Raw genomic sequence first — 15,234 nt, forward strand, 5'->3', positions numbered from 1 at the left:
TCCGCGCGCTTAAGAGATATGTATCTCTATGTATGTAAGTCTCAATATAATTTGAAAATTATGATGTAAACTGTGCTATATATACACATAATATGCTGCAGAGAGGAGTGAGTAGGGCATTTAAGCTTCCACGTACAGCTGAGGTTCTGTTCCACAATGTCAAGAAAAAAAAATAAATAAAAGAATCAGAAAAACAAATTTGCACGTGTTGTTATATTTCGGGTAGAGTCACACAACGCATCGGACAGAATGTGTGTAAGAGCGGTAAATATTCCAAAACACCATCATGCTCGCTTACTGCACACGGCGTGCGCAAGAATGTGAAACTTAAAACATATTTAAGTTTTTTCTGTATACTCTAGAATGCAAGACATAGAATACGTTGTCACACGCGTATGTTTACAAGAATACGAAATTTGAGCATAGCTCATTCTTTTGGAGTTTTGGAGCAGAAATTTGCTTAAAAAGAAAAAATCCTCCAGTGGGTTAAATTTCACTTGAATACTTTAACTTAAACACACACACACACACAGACAATCACGTGTGAAATTCCTAAGATGAAAAAAGAGCTAGAACTGTAATGCAGATGAGATGACACCATCATCCACCCTGGCGCCAGTAACATTCTGTCTAAAAGTAGGCTTTGCTTTTTGCTTTGTCCACAAGAGACGGCGATTGCGCCATCTGCTTGAATCGCGCTATTTCCATCACTCTTAGAGTCAATCACTCTTCGTTTGTTCGTCTGAATTCACATTTTTGAATTGGTACTTGACATTTGGCCAGGCAAGCGATATGTATGGGGTGATTTATAGTGACAGATTTCCGCTGAACGGAACTCAAATAAATATGATGAATTGTAATAGTAAATTTCACATATTGTGTGGCTTTGGCATTAGGCCCCTGCTCTTTGCATCAGCTCTAACCAAGTAAAAGAGCAGTATTATCTTGTTTTACCGCACATTTTTGTGCTCTCTCTCTCTCTCTCTCTCCCTCTCTCTCTCCCTCGCACACACACACACACACACACACACACACACACACGCACACACACACACACACACTTTTCCACTTGGAGGAAAGGGAGTTGCTATGCATTGTGACAAATGGTCAATTAGGCCAAGTTGGCAGGTAAAGTCCTGCTGGTTACAGACGCATATCCAAGATTACACATCAGCCTCGTGTGATCATAGTGCTCTTCCACGTCTTTGTTGCTGTTTGTTTGTTTGCCTGTCTGAGATAAGGCTTCAGTCCATTGAGGTACATTCAGTTCTGATTATAGATTTGACCTAGTGACTGTGACAGCATCAAATGCCTATTTGCCCATTACTGTCTCAACTTCAGTGTATGGAATATGTAATGTACTGATTGCTTAAAGCTTAAATAGAATGCAGATTTTGCCTAGAGCTCAGATAACCGATATTTATTGTCAGAGCAATGTATATACATTATTATGAGCAATGAAGTTTAAGAGTCAATATCTTTTCAACAACATGGATTCCAACTATACAAAGATTTTTAGCTTTTAGCCCTAATACAGACTTCTACATTATCAAGTGAGTTCCCTCAGTTATCACCCCAGTAAAACCCATATTTTCTAGCTAAGGTCAAGATAGTAAGACTTGACCTTGAAAAATAAAGAAAGTTTAACATGTGCCCTCAACAAAGATATCTGATGAAATATTGTTGGGAAATATTCTCAGTGGAGTCTTTGAAACACTGCAGTGTTTCGTTTAAAACAGTGAAAACTCACAGCAGGTTGATTCTAGAGCTTATCTAGGATCAATGACAGTGGCTTCCAACAATGTACATTTGTAATATCCTGTCAAAATTTTATACTTTATCATTAACTCATTTTCCATAACAACAGAAACGCATTCTATCCTCCCAGTCCAAATACACCTTCACCCACATTTGTCATTCAGTAAGTGTATTGCGACACTGTATACAGAAAAGGGAGCGTCTCTAAAGTTAAGATGTTAATGCAAAGTATAACATGCAGTGGAACATGTCAGTTCATGCTCAGATTAGCTGTTTAGCAAACATTCAAGAGGAGGTGGGTGTTATTGTGGTACAGCTAAATCATAATGTGGTTGGTAGGTATGAGGCAAAGTTCAGTGGTGTCGGCACGAATAAGTATTACAGGTAAGTATTATAGACATACATGAACAGATACAATGCTCAAACAGGCTTGAATTAAAAGCAGTTATGAAAGAGTCTTCTTTCATTTCTACAAGGTACTGTTTTGCTAGTAATGACAAAGTGCTCTTCTAAACACAGAGGTTCTTTAATGAAAGCTTATGCAGATAGTAACTGCTTCTCGTTAGATTAAGAAAAAAAAGTGGATTCATGCAAAAAGTAATCAGTGCAAACAATTCAAGTGTTTTGTGATGAATGGTATTATGCTCATCATCCCCACAGCAGCACAGATACGCCAGTTAGGGCCATTAACATCATCTATCCCTTTTAACAAAAGAAAATGTAAGTTTGGGAGTGAAAATATTACATTTTTATACAATTCATCTGATAATCTGCTTTAAACTTTACTGCCGGAAAGTTTTTGCTGCATTAGTCTTTTAACATCAGCCCATTATGTAGCTGGTTTATACGTTGTATTGACTTGTCTAAGATCGTCCTTCTTTATCATGAACTCTTGAAAAGGTACATTATGAATTCATGTGCCATTTATCGTTCTCAGTTATTCTGACATCAGTATTATTTTTTGCCGTAATTCATGAGACAAGCTCATTAACGACATGCAAAGTTTGGACTCAGCAAACATATAAACGTCAGTCTACCACATGATAGTTTGACTTGATGTAATGTCTGGATGAGGTTAAAATGCTGATACAGCACTCACTGTACTGAAAGACATTTTTTTTTGCATTTTTTGGCATTTAAACATAAATATTCATCAGTACAAGACATAAAATATTATTATGTCTGTAGTGTCACTAATTAGTATCTAATGAAAAACAGACAAAAACTGGATTTGAGAATGCTGGTAAAGCATAACCCTACAATAAAATTATATAATATACCTTATCTTTCATTTTGTGAATATGTGACACAAACAATAATTACAGAGATACCTTTGGTTGCTTCAGCTGGACAAAGCTTTGACCTTTAAATGATACTGAAAAAGACAATATGCTGTTCTTTGCAGAATAGCTCCTAAAACATGATATCATCATGACCTTTGCCAATGTAACTTCACCTTTAAAAAAAAAAAGGAAAAAAAAAAAAAAACCGAAAAACCCAACAGCAGTGATTAAATACCATTGTACGTTTCACAAGTGTCACTTTCGTAAGGAGGCAGGTTACACTTCCTTTTTCCATTTTTAAGAAAACTGTAGCTAAGGGCAACAGTTCCAGATCGCATGTTGGAGTATGGACAGGTGAAAGGTCAGATTTCCTCAGTGAACAAATGTAACCCTGATCAGCTCATTGGCTAATGGGACAAAGGTCTACGGTCACTCCGCGGTCCAGCCCACTGTGTCGGAGTCTGACCTCGGTTCGTTCTTCCCTTCCCAAGACACTTTTTTATCCACAGATTTGAGCCAACCTAGATAATTCAAATGATAATTGAAATAATACTCCTAGTCCCATCTAGATAACTAGACAGGGTACTAGGTGATGAAAAGCTTTACTGTGTGGTAGGAATTTTAAATGTTACTACTCAAAGCTCTCACTCCACTTGTCTACATGTTTCAGAGAGGGGTTTTTTTCTGTTTTGCATGGGGAGAAGTGAACTTCAGTAACCCCTGTAACCATCAGTGTGCTAATTGGGCAGAGTTGTGGTCTATGAGTCACGGTTGAAATGTGTCAAGTTGTGCTGTTAAGTGACACCCCCCCCCCCCCCCCCCGCCCCAACTACATTACTCACTGTTTTCACATTGGTTAAATGTTCTAGGTCAAAGGGCTCTCAGCTGTTTTGTGTTTTGAGGGAGCAGTCATGTGAATTTATTTTCCTCCTGTATTTTTTGATGATGAGTGTGTGCTTGTTTCATTTGTTTTGATGGGCGCTGAACTATGGTGCTTGTAACCCCCGCAGACCTTTTCTGAGATGAGGCCATTACACATGGTTTAGAGCCATGATACAATGAAACTCCCTAGGCATACAATTTCTTTTTTTATGGCAACACTGCATAAAATGATTTTACATGAACAACAAGAAATATTTGCTGATGTTTGCTAAACTTTAGGTGATTAGCCGATGTTAGCCAACCATCAGAAAGTTACTGTATGATAGGAACACTGAATTATACATGCAGTGGACATAACTGTTTTCTTTGCATAGAGGACAATTATAGTAATATAATTGCAGAAAACAAAATTAGGACCTTGCACATTCCATATATTTTGGGCCTAGCCCCTGAATAGGGAAGGTTCACAATTTTCCTTTGGAACATTTGTTGAAACACAAGGCTATGTTAGCCCTGTTTTGCACAGAATTTGGAATTAAGTTCAAATGCAACCAAATGTATTTTATCCTCATTCAAGCCAAGGAAGGCTGCAAAAGGGTCATTTCAACCAAGTATAGGTCCAAGGAATAGTGCTTAAATGTTAATAGAGCAGAATATGGGTTGCATTTCCCCTTCCATTGCAGCATTCTTCAGTTAGTTCAGTGACTTCTTCAGTGAGTGATCTGTCCTCTTCAGCACATTTCTTTATTAAGCACTCATCTTGCTGAGGTATCAAAATGAATTTGACCTGGATAAACCCTGGCATCCACTGCTCCATGTTCCAATTCGATATTGCATTGAAATCAGCTGAACAAATCAGTTGGGATCTTGACAGAATGGTGTTGACAAGAGAAAGCACACAAACAGAAGTGAACTTGAATAACTGTCACAAGGTATTGAGTTTAACTCAAAGTAAGTCGCAAGAGATATTTCGCTCTGATTACACAACTGTCGATGGATGAAAGACAAAAAAAAAAAAAAGGTTATCAGGAAAAATCCCCTGACTTTGACCTCAATGTAAATTCTGGATCTCTTTTTTCAGGAAATGGTGGTTTAGCTGCTTTTGGTGCCAGTTGGAAGTTGTTTGTGTCTTGACGAGAAAGCGTGGGAGAGATCTGCTCAGGAAAAAAGGGGAGGACAAATATATCAGCGGACCTGCATAAACAACTCCTAACATGTCCTCACTGACAGCTCTGTGGTGTCAGCACGTACAACAATATGCACCTTTATCTGATTGTGTTAGTCTATGCAGTTTGGAGAATACCTCGGATTGTGTCTTATTCATGTTTGGTTATTCTAATTTTGTTAAACGTTAATGTTAAAAGTTTGACTGGCCAAAACTCAACAATGTATTCAGTTCATTTAGAGGGTCCCCACTAGGTGGCAGGCCGTGCTTTTGCATGTTTGTTAATCATTGTGTATGTCCACCCCGTTCCAAATGCATGAACAATTCATAGTAATCCCCTCATTAGAGGGCTATTGTGTGCAAGCAGTTTCAAGTTTTGGGGGGCAGGATTGCGGGTCTTTAGTTCATTCATGGCTATCTGAAACGGTGTCTACCAGTAGCTGTGTAGATTTAAACGGGAGTTCTTGGTGGTAGAAATTTCATTTGTGTGCTGAATGAAGAACACAATATGATATTTTTTTTTGAATGGCATAGTAATGGACATCAGTTTTAACAGAATATATCGATCTAATACTAAAAATTCAAATTCATATTACAGATGTTATCTGACACTTTATGATGATACATTGAGGATACAGACAAGGTAGGAAATCAAACCATGATAAAAAAAAAAAATGTGGGTTTTTAGCTCCTGGATGTAGGGCTCAAGTTTTTCCCTGAGATCTTCAGCTAAGCCTGGAGGTCTTTAAACTTCTGCAGGAGGTCTTTCACGTGCTGGTCCACTGCATGTCTTATTTTCTCTGCATAGGGTCTCAGTGACTCGGCATAAGGGGCTATGGCAACTGCCAACTCTTCCATTTTTGGCCGGAGTTGGGTAAGCAGGTATTCAGCATAGTGCTCTTTTGCGTTGTCCAGATGTGTAAACAGGATTTCAGCATGATCGCTGATTATTTTCCAGAGGTCCTTGCCCACAGACGGCATCTGTCTTTCGAGCATGACCGCATATTGGCTTACTGCATCAGCTACTTCAACAAATCTAGTTCTGTAATAAATGAGGTGACAAGAGTGTCTCATGACAGATAAATTTGACAATGACCCACCGATTTTGCTCTAACATATTAATTAACACTTATAACTTACTCAGCTCTTCTTCCCAGCTCAGAGGTCTGGATCGTCCACACAATATTATGAATTACTCTTGTTGCATGTGCAGCATAGTCCAGGACTGATTCAGTCATCTCTTCCAACTGTGTCTTTGATTCATCAGCATGGACTATGCTGGCCTGACAGCCTGTTGACATTAGTAACACATTTTCATGAAATGTTTCCTCTCAAAATTTAGCCTTTGTATCTACGGTAACCTAACAGCAAAACATTAAATAGAAAAAAGGCAAAAGAAAGCAAAACCAAGCAAATTAGAATGATGACCGTGTTATTGATAACAGCTATAACAAATGATGAAAGTATCTATATATTGCAGTCTACATTACAGTAACAATAATTACAGTAATTTAAAAAATTAGAAAATGTTAGGTTTCATACCAATGAATACAACCAGTATAAGAACTACAAGTATCTTCATGGCTTTTGGTCTGAGTCTGCAAAACAATAATACAAACTCTTACACATTCATAAGCATTAAACAGCATTATACCCAGAAAATAACAGAGGCAGTCCAGGCAGTGAAATGGTATTCAAGCCCTTCTCTTTTTGTACTACCACGTTACTGTTTATATGAGTTTTGAAGCAGTTCTATTTTCATACCTGTACAAAAATGTGTATATGAATCTCTTTGTCTGTTCTGAAGAATATGCAGGAGTTCATTTCCCCCCATACTTATTTATATGCTGCAGAAAGGTGAATGTTGTACAGAGAACCCAAAGTCCAGGAGACAGTTCTCTGATTTCAGCCTTAATCCACATCATAACTTCCTACTAGACCTTAAACAAACACCCCTGGACGTTGCAGCTCAGGCCTTGCAAAATCATTGTTTAATACCACGGCCTAGTTTAGTAGGTCAATAAGAACCAAGGTCGTTTCAGCAGAACTAAGCATGAGAGAACTGCACAAGTTTACTATCTAAACGCTAATTGATAAATGAAATTTCATGACATGTTACAGCAATCAAAACATCTTTCTCAAAACTTGTTTGGTACTTAGATATGTGACATAGGCATTAGGCTCTGATTTCTCCTGTAATTATGGATCGTTTGTTGTCATTTGATGTGAACTGATATTCCCGCAGAGACGTCAATACGCAGGTTAAACATGCATTTAGGAAGGGTTTGTAGTTCTCCTTTCTTGTTCAACAATGAACATATGAAAGTAACATTCTGCTTGGAACAAGTATCACATTTTTAATGAAATCATATAATTTGCCTTACTTTTGAAAGTATTTGATGATATGCTCAAAATACACATTTCTCATCCATTCCTGTAGGCTTCCCCAAAAATAAAACATTAAATGTCACCGTTAAGTCAAATTCATTCCACATTTCGTGGGCAAAAGTGTCAACAATGAGGAAACAGACATTGTATATTTAGAAGTTTAGAAGTTACGTTATACTTTTTGTGGAGTGACTAAAGATTTTGATGGAATCACATTATTCATACTATTGTTATGAATATTATTATGTGAATGAATAATTTTTTATGTTTATGATTGTTTCCATTGTCTTTAAAGTTTTCAGTGATGAGGGCAGTTCATCTGAGATAAAAGTGTAGAGATTGTTAAGTCCAACTAATGACTGTCATGACAACTCGGTATGAAACTTTGACCTAATAACTCTGTTGAGTAATATCAAATTGGAACAGTGGATGCCAGGGTTTATCCAGGTCAAAATCATATCGATACCTCTACAAGATGAGTGCTTAACAAAGAAATGTGCTGAAAAGGACAGACCACTCACTAAAGAAGTCACTGAACTCACTGAAGAGTGCTGCAATGGAAGGGGAAATGCAACCTACATTCCTATAAGCACTATTCCTTGGACCTATACTTGGCTGAAATGACCCTTTTGCAGCCTCACTTGGCTTGAATGAGGATAAAATACATTTGGTTGCATTTGAACTTAATTCCAAATTCTGTGCAAAACAGCAGACTTTGAGCCACCCAAGATTGGTTTTGATGTATACACTCAACGACATTCATCAAGGAACTCGGATTTGTTAGTAACTGGTTTCAGATTTCGAGTGTCTGTTTTGAAAAATTGTACATTGATGATATTTTTTTTTTTTTAAATTTACTTTTTACACTGAAACTGTCAACTTCCAGACCCCTTTGCATGTCAGAGATTAGTGTGTATCGTTTTTCTGTTGTACATCCTTGAGTCTGCTGGGTCAGTGGACTGGCAACCTGTCTGGGGTGTTTCCCCACCTTTTGCCCAATGAATGTTGGGATAGGCTCCAGCACCCCCTGCAACCCTAATTACGATAAGCAGCTAGGACAATGAGTGAGTGATTTGCTCATTTTATTTCCTTTATTTTTGTGACCTTTGTAGTACAAAATTTGATAAATGCAATTATTAAATGCAACACTGTATTAGCTAAAAGTCAAACCGAAAGATTAAGTGGGCAAAAAAGAAAAACAATTGCATGTTTAACTGAATATTTTTATTTTATTTTATTTTTATTTTACCATCAGTTCAAAGAAACTTTGCATTTTAACTGTAAAAATTGAAATAGGTCATTACATCTGTTAGCTGTATTTGGTTGAGTTCACGTTGAGTTTGTTGCTAACATTGTGAACACTGCGCTCCAAGTATTTGAAGAGGTACTACGGAAACTTAGCTGGTCTTGGTGAAGGACTCATAGAGGGTGGTGAGTCTTTCCTTCAGATCCTGGGCGTAGGGATCCAGCTTTTCCTTCAGATCCTCAGCATAGGGTGCCAGGCTCTGCTGAACCATTTTAGCTCTCTCTGACAATTTGATCTGGAGGTCTTCTGTCAAGGGCACTACTCTTTCCTGAAAGTCCCTCAGCCTCTGGTCCACTTTCTGCCTCAGCTCCTCTGTGTAGGGACTCAGCTGGGATTGTACATCCTGCAGTCTCTTCTCCAGGTTCTCCTTTAGCTCTTCACTCTTCTGAACAATGGTGGCCTTCAGTGTTTCAAAATCCTGTGACTCAGCAAAGGGGGCCACAGCAGCCCTGAGCTCCTCCACCCTCTGCTGGAGTTGGGTTTTTAGGTCCTCAGCATAAGGCTCCAGTTTACCCTTCACGCTGGCCAGATCCTGATCCAAGCGCTCCCTCAGTGACTCAGCCTCCTTGGTGATTTTGTCCAAGAGTTCCTGAGCCATAGGTGGCACCTGCTTTTGAAGTGTGACAGCATACTGGTTGACCATATCAGTTCCCTGTGTGATTCTGGCACTGAAGGAGACAAAGAGAAGCTGTTAGGAGCCAGATCACTTCAAGTCAGTCATCTGTTAGGAATCAATCTATCATAACGTGCTTTCCACTAAGTACAAACAGAAGACTTACTTGACTTCCTGACCCAGTTGAGATTCCCTTATCATTTTAAGAGTATCCTCAGCAGTGCGCGTTGCCTTAGCAACATAATCCCAGAACACATCAGTTAGCTGTTCTAGTTGTGGTTTGGGCTCATCAGCATAGAAAAGGTTAGCATGACAGCCTAGTAAAGAGATAAAGATATTTTTAAAAAGATTTTAGACTATCTGTCCAGTTGTTTGAACCATTTATTTAATTTTTAACACTATGCCACTACTGTCTTTGGTTGCAAAAATGTTTTAGTAAATCTGTATCAGTCATCCATTTACATATCAAAGTTGTGTTTGCACACTGTTTCAAGATACTTACTAGAGACAGCAACAAGTGCAAGTATCACAGCAATTTTCATGGTTACAAGTTCCTATTAAAAAAAAGAAAAACTAATTGAATCCTCCTTTAGTATTGCACAGGTCTTTTAGCCACACAAGATAACTGAACATTAAATTAGGAGCGAAACTATAGGTATGCTTTATTTTTTTGACTTACCTCTTTGCTAGTGAACCTGTGGAACTCTTTAGTCAACTTGAGGTGTCTGTCTCAATCTTGCTGTATGATAGGTGTATATATACTGTCTGAGCTGTAGTGTAGCATGCTGAAACCCAAAGTCCAGGAGGCTATATTGTTGTGTCAGCGCTCCACATCATAGCCTTGCTGACCTACTAAGACTCAGATGAATTATAATATAATTTAAATTAAAGCCTGGGTGAACAGACAGACTTGTATTTATTACTGGTAAAATTTCTTTTAAGAGGGATTCCTCTCTACTGTTATAGGCTACTCTCTATTAAAATCTATCGTGGTATCTATTACAAAAACTACTGAGCAAGTTTAAAAATTGTTTGAATACCAGATCTTATTCAGCATCTTTATGGTTTTTGAGGGATGAACAGGTGGAATTAGCAGAATTCCTTTAATAGTTAAACATCAAATTTCAACTAGAACCTGGCCCTAGAGCAGAGCTGTCAGGAGATAAAAATTTGCCTTTTGGTCAGTACGTTAACCACAAAAATGAAGATCTCATTTCATTGAGATCTCTGATCATAGAATTGGACTACTATGTTGTTCACAAATTATTTAATTATTCCTCCTCTGGAAAAGACTTTGTGATAAAGCATGTGCATGTCACACATACAGCTAGGTATTATTTATTTATTTTTGCTGAGCATTCCTCCTTTAATGTTACATAAATGGAACCTGGAGAGCTTTCATTCTGTCAAGCAGTCTATCCCCATCATTAGAGGGATTAAAGTGCTTTGACAAGACATAAAAAAACTATATAACCTTTGTGCCAGGCACTGATTAGATATCGTATTATGTATCATTTTATGTGCTGTACGTGCAAAGGTGCACCAACAGCATCCTGCAACATTGAATGATGAATGATCACAGTGATATCGATGTTAGAGTCCAGCGTGGCTGATTATCACTTCACCTTTAACTGTAAATTCTATCAATTGGGATCATGATCACTGAACATTCCGTGAAATTCTTTGGTTGACAGTTGTCAGAATTGAAAATGAAGTCATACACATATATATACTACATGAGAAAACCTAACAAATCTTACATTCCAAGTTATTAGACTATTGGAATATTTCAAATTAAAATTATGATCCATGGATGAAGCTTCTCTTGATATATTTAGAATGTCTTACAATGTTTTTCTAAATTGCCTTTTGGGTACTCAGAAACAAACAGTGCATGAAGTCTAAGTCTCTTAAGTATTGTTAATATGAACCTAGGTTTTCATTGAAGGGTGGTGGGTTTAGCATGTTTAGTTATTGTTTTGACTGTTACATATTTAAGCACTGAATATTTAGGCTATAGGATAGGATAGAACCCAGTTTAAAAATAAAAATTTCTGAATATAGCTGATCACTCTGGGTCATCTAAAATGAGCTCAACTTGCAACTATCCAAACAGGCAACCAATAGCTCAGAAAAACATTTATAAAGTTACAGAATCTATTGCTGAAACATGTGCCCCAAGTTAAATGTCAAAAGCCAAATTTCCCCTTTAAACTATATTTGATACACATATATCATTTTAGAAAGGAATAAAATTTCAGATGGGATCTTAAATCTCACACTATCAATCACACAATCACATTATACTTGAATATCTCAAGTGAAGGGGAGAAAGTATGGTGATTTGTGTTCACAGAGTGATCCAAATTTTTAACTGCCTAATAAATTGTGATGAATTTTGTCTAATTTGTGTAGTTATAAGAATTTTGTTGTTTTTAATATGTATTTAGTTGAGCATTGAAAAATCTGAGTTGACTTTTATAACAAAAGCCTCTGCAGTAGTGTTGTTATCAAAACTATTCATAAGAAATTACATGGATGATGACACTACAGTAGGGCTGGTCGGAATACCGGTTTTGGTAGTAATCACCAGCGAATATTTGGGGCGGGGGGGGGGGGGGGGGGGGCACATTACTTCTTATGTTTTATCTTACCTTTTCGGATCAGTTGCAACTATTTTCCAAGCAAACTAAACACACGTCACGTTCCTCTTATGCACGCACCATAGGCGTTTTCATTAATGCGATCTTTCATGTCAGCATTTACACCAAAATTTTTACTGCTGAAAATTTAATGACTGAAAACTTTCTCCTGCAGTGTGTGCAGAATGCAACTTTTTTGTGGCTGGCTACTTCACAAAGAAACGGGTAAGCCTTCTAGAGGTCTTTAGTCAAGACTGACTTTCTCTTCGGCATGATGTTAACCGTTAGCGTACTGACAGATTCTGTCAGACAGAGTCACAAGCGTCTTAGCAACACCCTTGACAATGACACATTGATTGATTGACACACAAACAGACAAATCAGTGTTGAATGCAGATGCATGGTGCACTGTTTGTGTTTTTTGATTGGGTTAGATAATAATAAGTGGGACAGAACATGATGAATGTCTGTGTAAGTGCTGAAAACAAGTATAATGTTATTATTTTAACTGTGGTGAAAACCAGGACAATTTGGTAGTGACTGCTGAAAACCGGGACATTTTAGTGTTTTTTCCAGATTTTTGTTGGGACTTGGGACACCCAGTTTGAAACTGGGACAATCCCAGACAAACCATATGTGTAACATCACTGCTTAAACAGTATAATATCAATCAAGTAAAAATATAGTACACGAATGTGCTGACAAAATGTATTTTGAAATCAGTAATGCAGGGAGAAGTACATGACACATTAGACATAAACACTAACAATAATATTAACATTACTCAGTTTAATATTAATGTTCTCAAATACATTTTCGGTTGTCATGCAACAGGCACCTCAATGCAAACCCATAGTAAACACTGGCAAGTTGCTTATTAGAATATTTCTTGAAAAATATTGGTTGAAACAAAGGACATATACCCCAAGATAGTTTGGATTCAGGTGTTACATTATCTACTAATGAAAAAGTTGTTGATAAGGTTGATAAGGTTGTGGGGATAATTAGTGGGTCTCAGTGACAGATTCGTAGAGAGAGGTGACTTTAGCACTCATTTCCTCTGCATATGGATCCAGCTTTTCCCTCATATCCTCAGCATAGGATGCCAGACTCTGCTGTACTATCTGGGCCCTCTGTGTTAACTGTGACTGGAGATCCTCAGCCAGGGGAGCCACCTTCTCCTGGAAGTCCTTCAGGTGCTGGTCTATTGCTTGCTTAAGCTCTTCTGTGTATGGACTGAGCTGGGACTGCAGATCTTTCACACTTTCCTCCAAGCTTTCCCTCAATTCTGTACTCTTCTGAAGCATGGTTTTCAGTTTTTCTGAGTCCAGAGACTCAGCATATGAGGCCATAGCAGTCCTGAGATGCTCCACTCTTTGCTGGAGTTGAGCCTTCAGATCTTCAGAATATGGCTGCAGTTTGTCTCTCACACCGATCAGTTCCTGCTTCAGGCGCTCCCTCATGACGTCAGCATCCTTAACGATTTTGCCCATGAGGTCCTGGGCCAAAGGTGACATCTGATTCTGGACAGTGGCAGCATATTTGCTTGCCATGTCAGCACCCTCTGTGAGTCTTGAACTAAAGGGGAGGAAAATCAAGAGTGGATTACAAAATAATTTTACTGCTATTTCTGTTGAACTGGACTGAGCTGAACTCACTTGACTTCCTGCCCTAGCTGAGATTCTCTTAACATCTTAAGAGTGTCTTCAGCAGTGCGAGTTGCCTCGCCAACAAAATTCCAGAGTGCATCTCTTAGCTGCTCCAGTTGTGGCTTGGGTTCATCAGCATATAACAGGTTGGCATGACATCCTGCAGAGAAGAGTAGAATACCCTTGACTAGTTTCTACATAGACAAGTGGACTCATCCATTACTGAATGTTTGGAATTTGTCATTGTCAGAGACAGGAATTGATAACTCTTATTAATGTATTATTTTTAAGATATTAAAAATATGCCATTTATTGAATAAATATTTGGATGAAACAGAAGCTAAGTGGTTCCGATTCACTTACCAGTAAAAACAGCAAGTACAAGCACCAAATGGACCCTCATTCTCAGAGATCTATCTAAAGAAGAGAAGTCAGTTCCATATAACATATATCACAAATCTATTTATAATTAATATAACATTTCCTCAAGGTAGCTTACCAAGAAGATTTTCTGTGAAATGTTGCTAACTTTCTGAGTCTGAGAATCTCTTGGTCTAGTCTGAGTGTCTTAGTCTTGTGTGTGTTGCAGTCTTGTTTCAATTCTATTTATATGAAGCATGTCATGAATGTTCCATGATGAAATCCAAAGTCCAAAAGGCAACACTTTGATGCCAACTCCATCCCACATGATTATCCTTCTGCTATCTCACATTATGTACCGTAGATCTCAGCATTTAACAGCTGAAATTATGGCACAAGTACGATGACTAATGAATGTCATGTATTTTAGTGTCAGACATAGAGGGTGAAGTGAAAGATGTGTGTCTGAGGATGTTAGAGTTTGGTACATAGCCACTCTAAGACAGATGCAGGACACTTTCATAACAGTTTATCATATGTCTTGCATGAACAAACTATTGTAGTCATGTTACCTAACACAAAACAAAACAAAAAAACCTTTGTTAACCCCAGAATATGCTGGTTGTACAAGACACATTCACAATGATGCAAAAAGCAGACTCTATTAACTTAGCTGCTATACTGCAAAATATATCCCCCATTACGTACATTAAAATTTGTTATCTTGTTATGGTGACTATCAAAAGGGGTGTGGCAGTACCACCAGCTACTTCAGGCAACTGGATGCAAGTGATGTGTAAGTAATAGGGGTATGCATCTCTCCCTTAAAAGATGATCCGATACATTTCTAGATACATGGGCTGTGATACGATTCAGAGATGATACATTTTAATGCGGAATGATTCTGCGCAATACAATGCAACGCAATATGATGCAATCTGATGCAGTTCCCAACATTTGTTTAACGTGGACATTCATTTTCCATTATAAATTAAAATAAGCCAATTCTGTAAAAGTGGCACTGCTTACCTTCAGATGGATATATTTCATAAGAGACCAGGGAATCTCAAGTATTTTTGTTACTTTATGGCACGGGGAAAAAAAGGAAGACAAATGTATCATTTCAGAATTACATGTCATTGTGTTTAATACTTTTCCAATGGACACAGTTAGACAAAAAAGACTTTC

At 37.9% G+C, this 15,234-nt stretch overlaps 2 protein-coding genes across 2 annotated transcripts; both read right to left on the reverse strand.

Annotated features, from left to right (window-relative positions):
• Positions 1 to 8,873: 8,873 nt before the first annotated feature.
• LOC115820747 (apolipoprotein A-I-like) lies at positions 8,874 to 9,937 on the reverse strand. The gene is made up of 3 exons (XM_030784405.1): positions 9,898 to 9,937; positions 9,562 to 9,712; positions 8,874 to 9,450 (listed from the first exon to the last, which is right to left on the reverse strand). Exons 1-3 carry the CDS (start codon positions 9,935 to 9,937, stop codon positions 8,874 to 8,876), a joined length of 768 nt encoding a protein of 255 aa, XP_030640265.1.
• Positions 9,938 to 13,041: 3,104 nt separating this feature from the next.
• On the reverse strand, positions 13,042 to 14,092 carry LOC115820918 (apolipoprotein A-I-like). The gene is made up of 3 exons (XM_030784629.1): positions 14,050 to 14,092; positions 13,696 to 13,846; positions 13,042 to 13,615 (listed from the first exon to the last, which is right to left on the reverse strand). The coding sequence occupies exons 1-3, from the start codon at positions 14,087 to 14,089 to the stop codon at positions 13,042 to 13,044; spliced, it is 765 nt and encodes a 254-aa protein (XP_030640489.1). The 5' UTR covers positions 14,090 to 14,092.
• Between the last annotated feature and the right edge of the window lie 1,142 nt (positions 14,093 to 15,234).

The sequence above is a fragment of the Chanos chanos genome, chromosome 9 (genome assembly GCF_902362185.1).
Source record: "Chanos chanos chromosome 9, fChaCha1.1, whole genome shotgun sequence".
In the NCBI taxonomy this organism is placed as follows: domain Eukaryota; kingdom Metazoa; phylum Chordata; class Actinopteri; order Gonorynchiformes; family Chanidae; genus Chanos; species Chanos chanos.

What these genes read in the sequence shown, in the direction of transcription:
- LOC115820747 (XM_030784405.1), bottom strand. Translation starts at nt 9,937, where the DNA reads ATGAAAATTGCTGTGATACTTGCACTTGTTGCTGTCTCTA. An exon ending in TGCACTTGTTGCTGTCTCTA is followed by an intron (nt 9,713 to 9,897) that starts GTAAGTATCTTG and finishes TCTCTTTACTAG; the next exon opens with GCTGTCATGCTAACCTTTTC. An exon ending in CAACTGGGTCAGGAAGTCAA is followed by an intron (nt 9,451 to 9,561) that starts GTAAGTCTTCTG and finishes TGTCTCCTTCAG; the next exon opens with TGCCAGAATCACACAGGGAA.
- LOC115820918 (XM_030784629.1), bottom strand. Translation starts at nt 14,089, where the DNA reads ATGAGGGTCCATTTGGTGCTTGTACTTGCTGTTTTTACTG. An exon ending in TGTACTTGCTGTTTTTACTG is followed by an intron (nt 13,847 to 14,049) that starts GTAAGTGAATCG and finishes TCTTCTCTGCAG; the next exon opens with GATGTCATGCCAACCTGTTA. An exon ending in CAGCTAGGGCAGGAAGTCAA is followed by an intron (nt 13,616 to 13,695) that starts GTGAGTTCAGCT and finishes CCTCCCCTTTAG; the next exon opens with TTCAAGACTCACAGAGGGTG.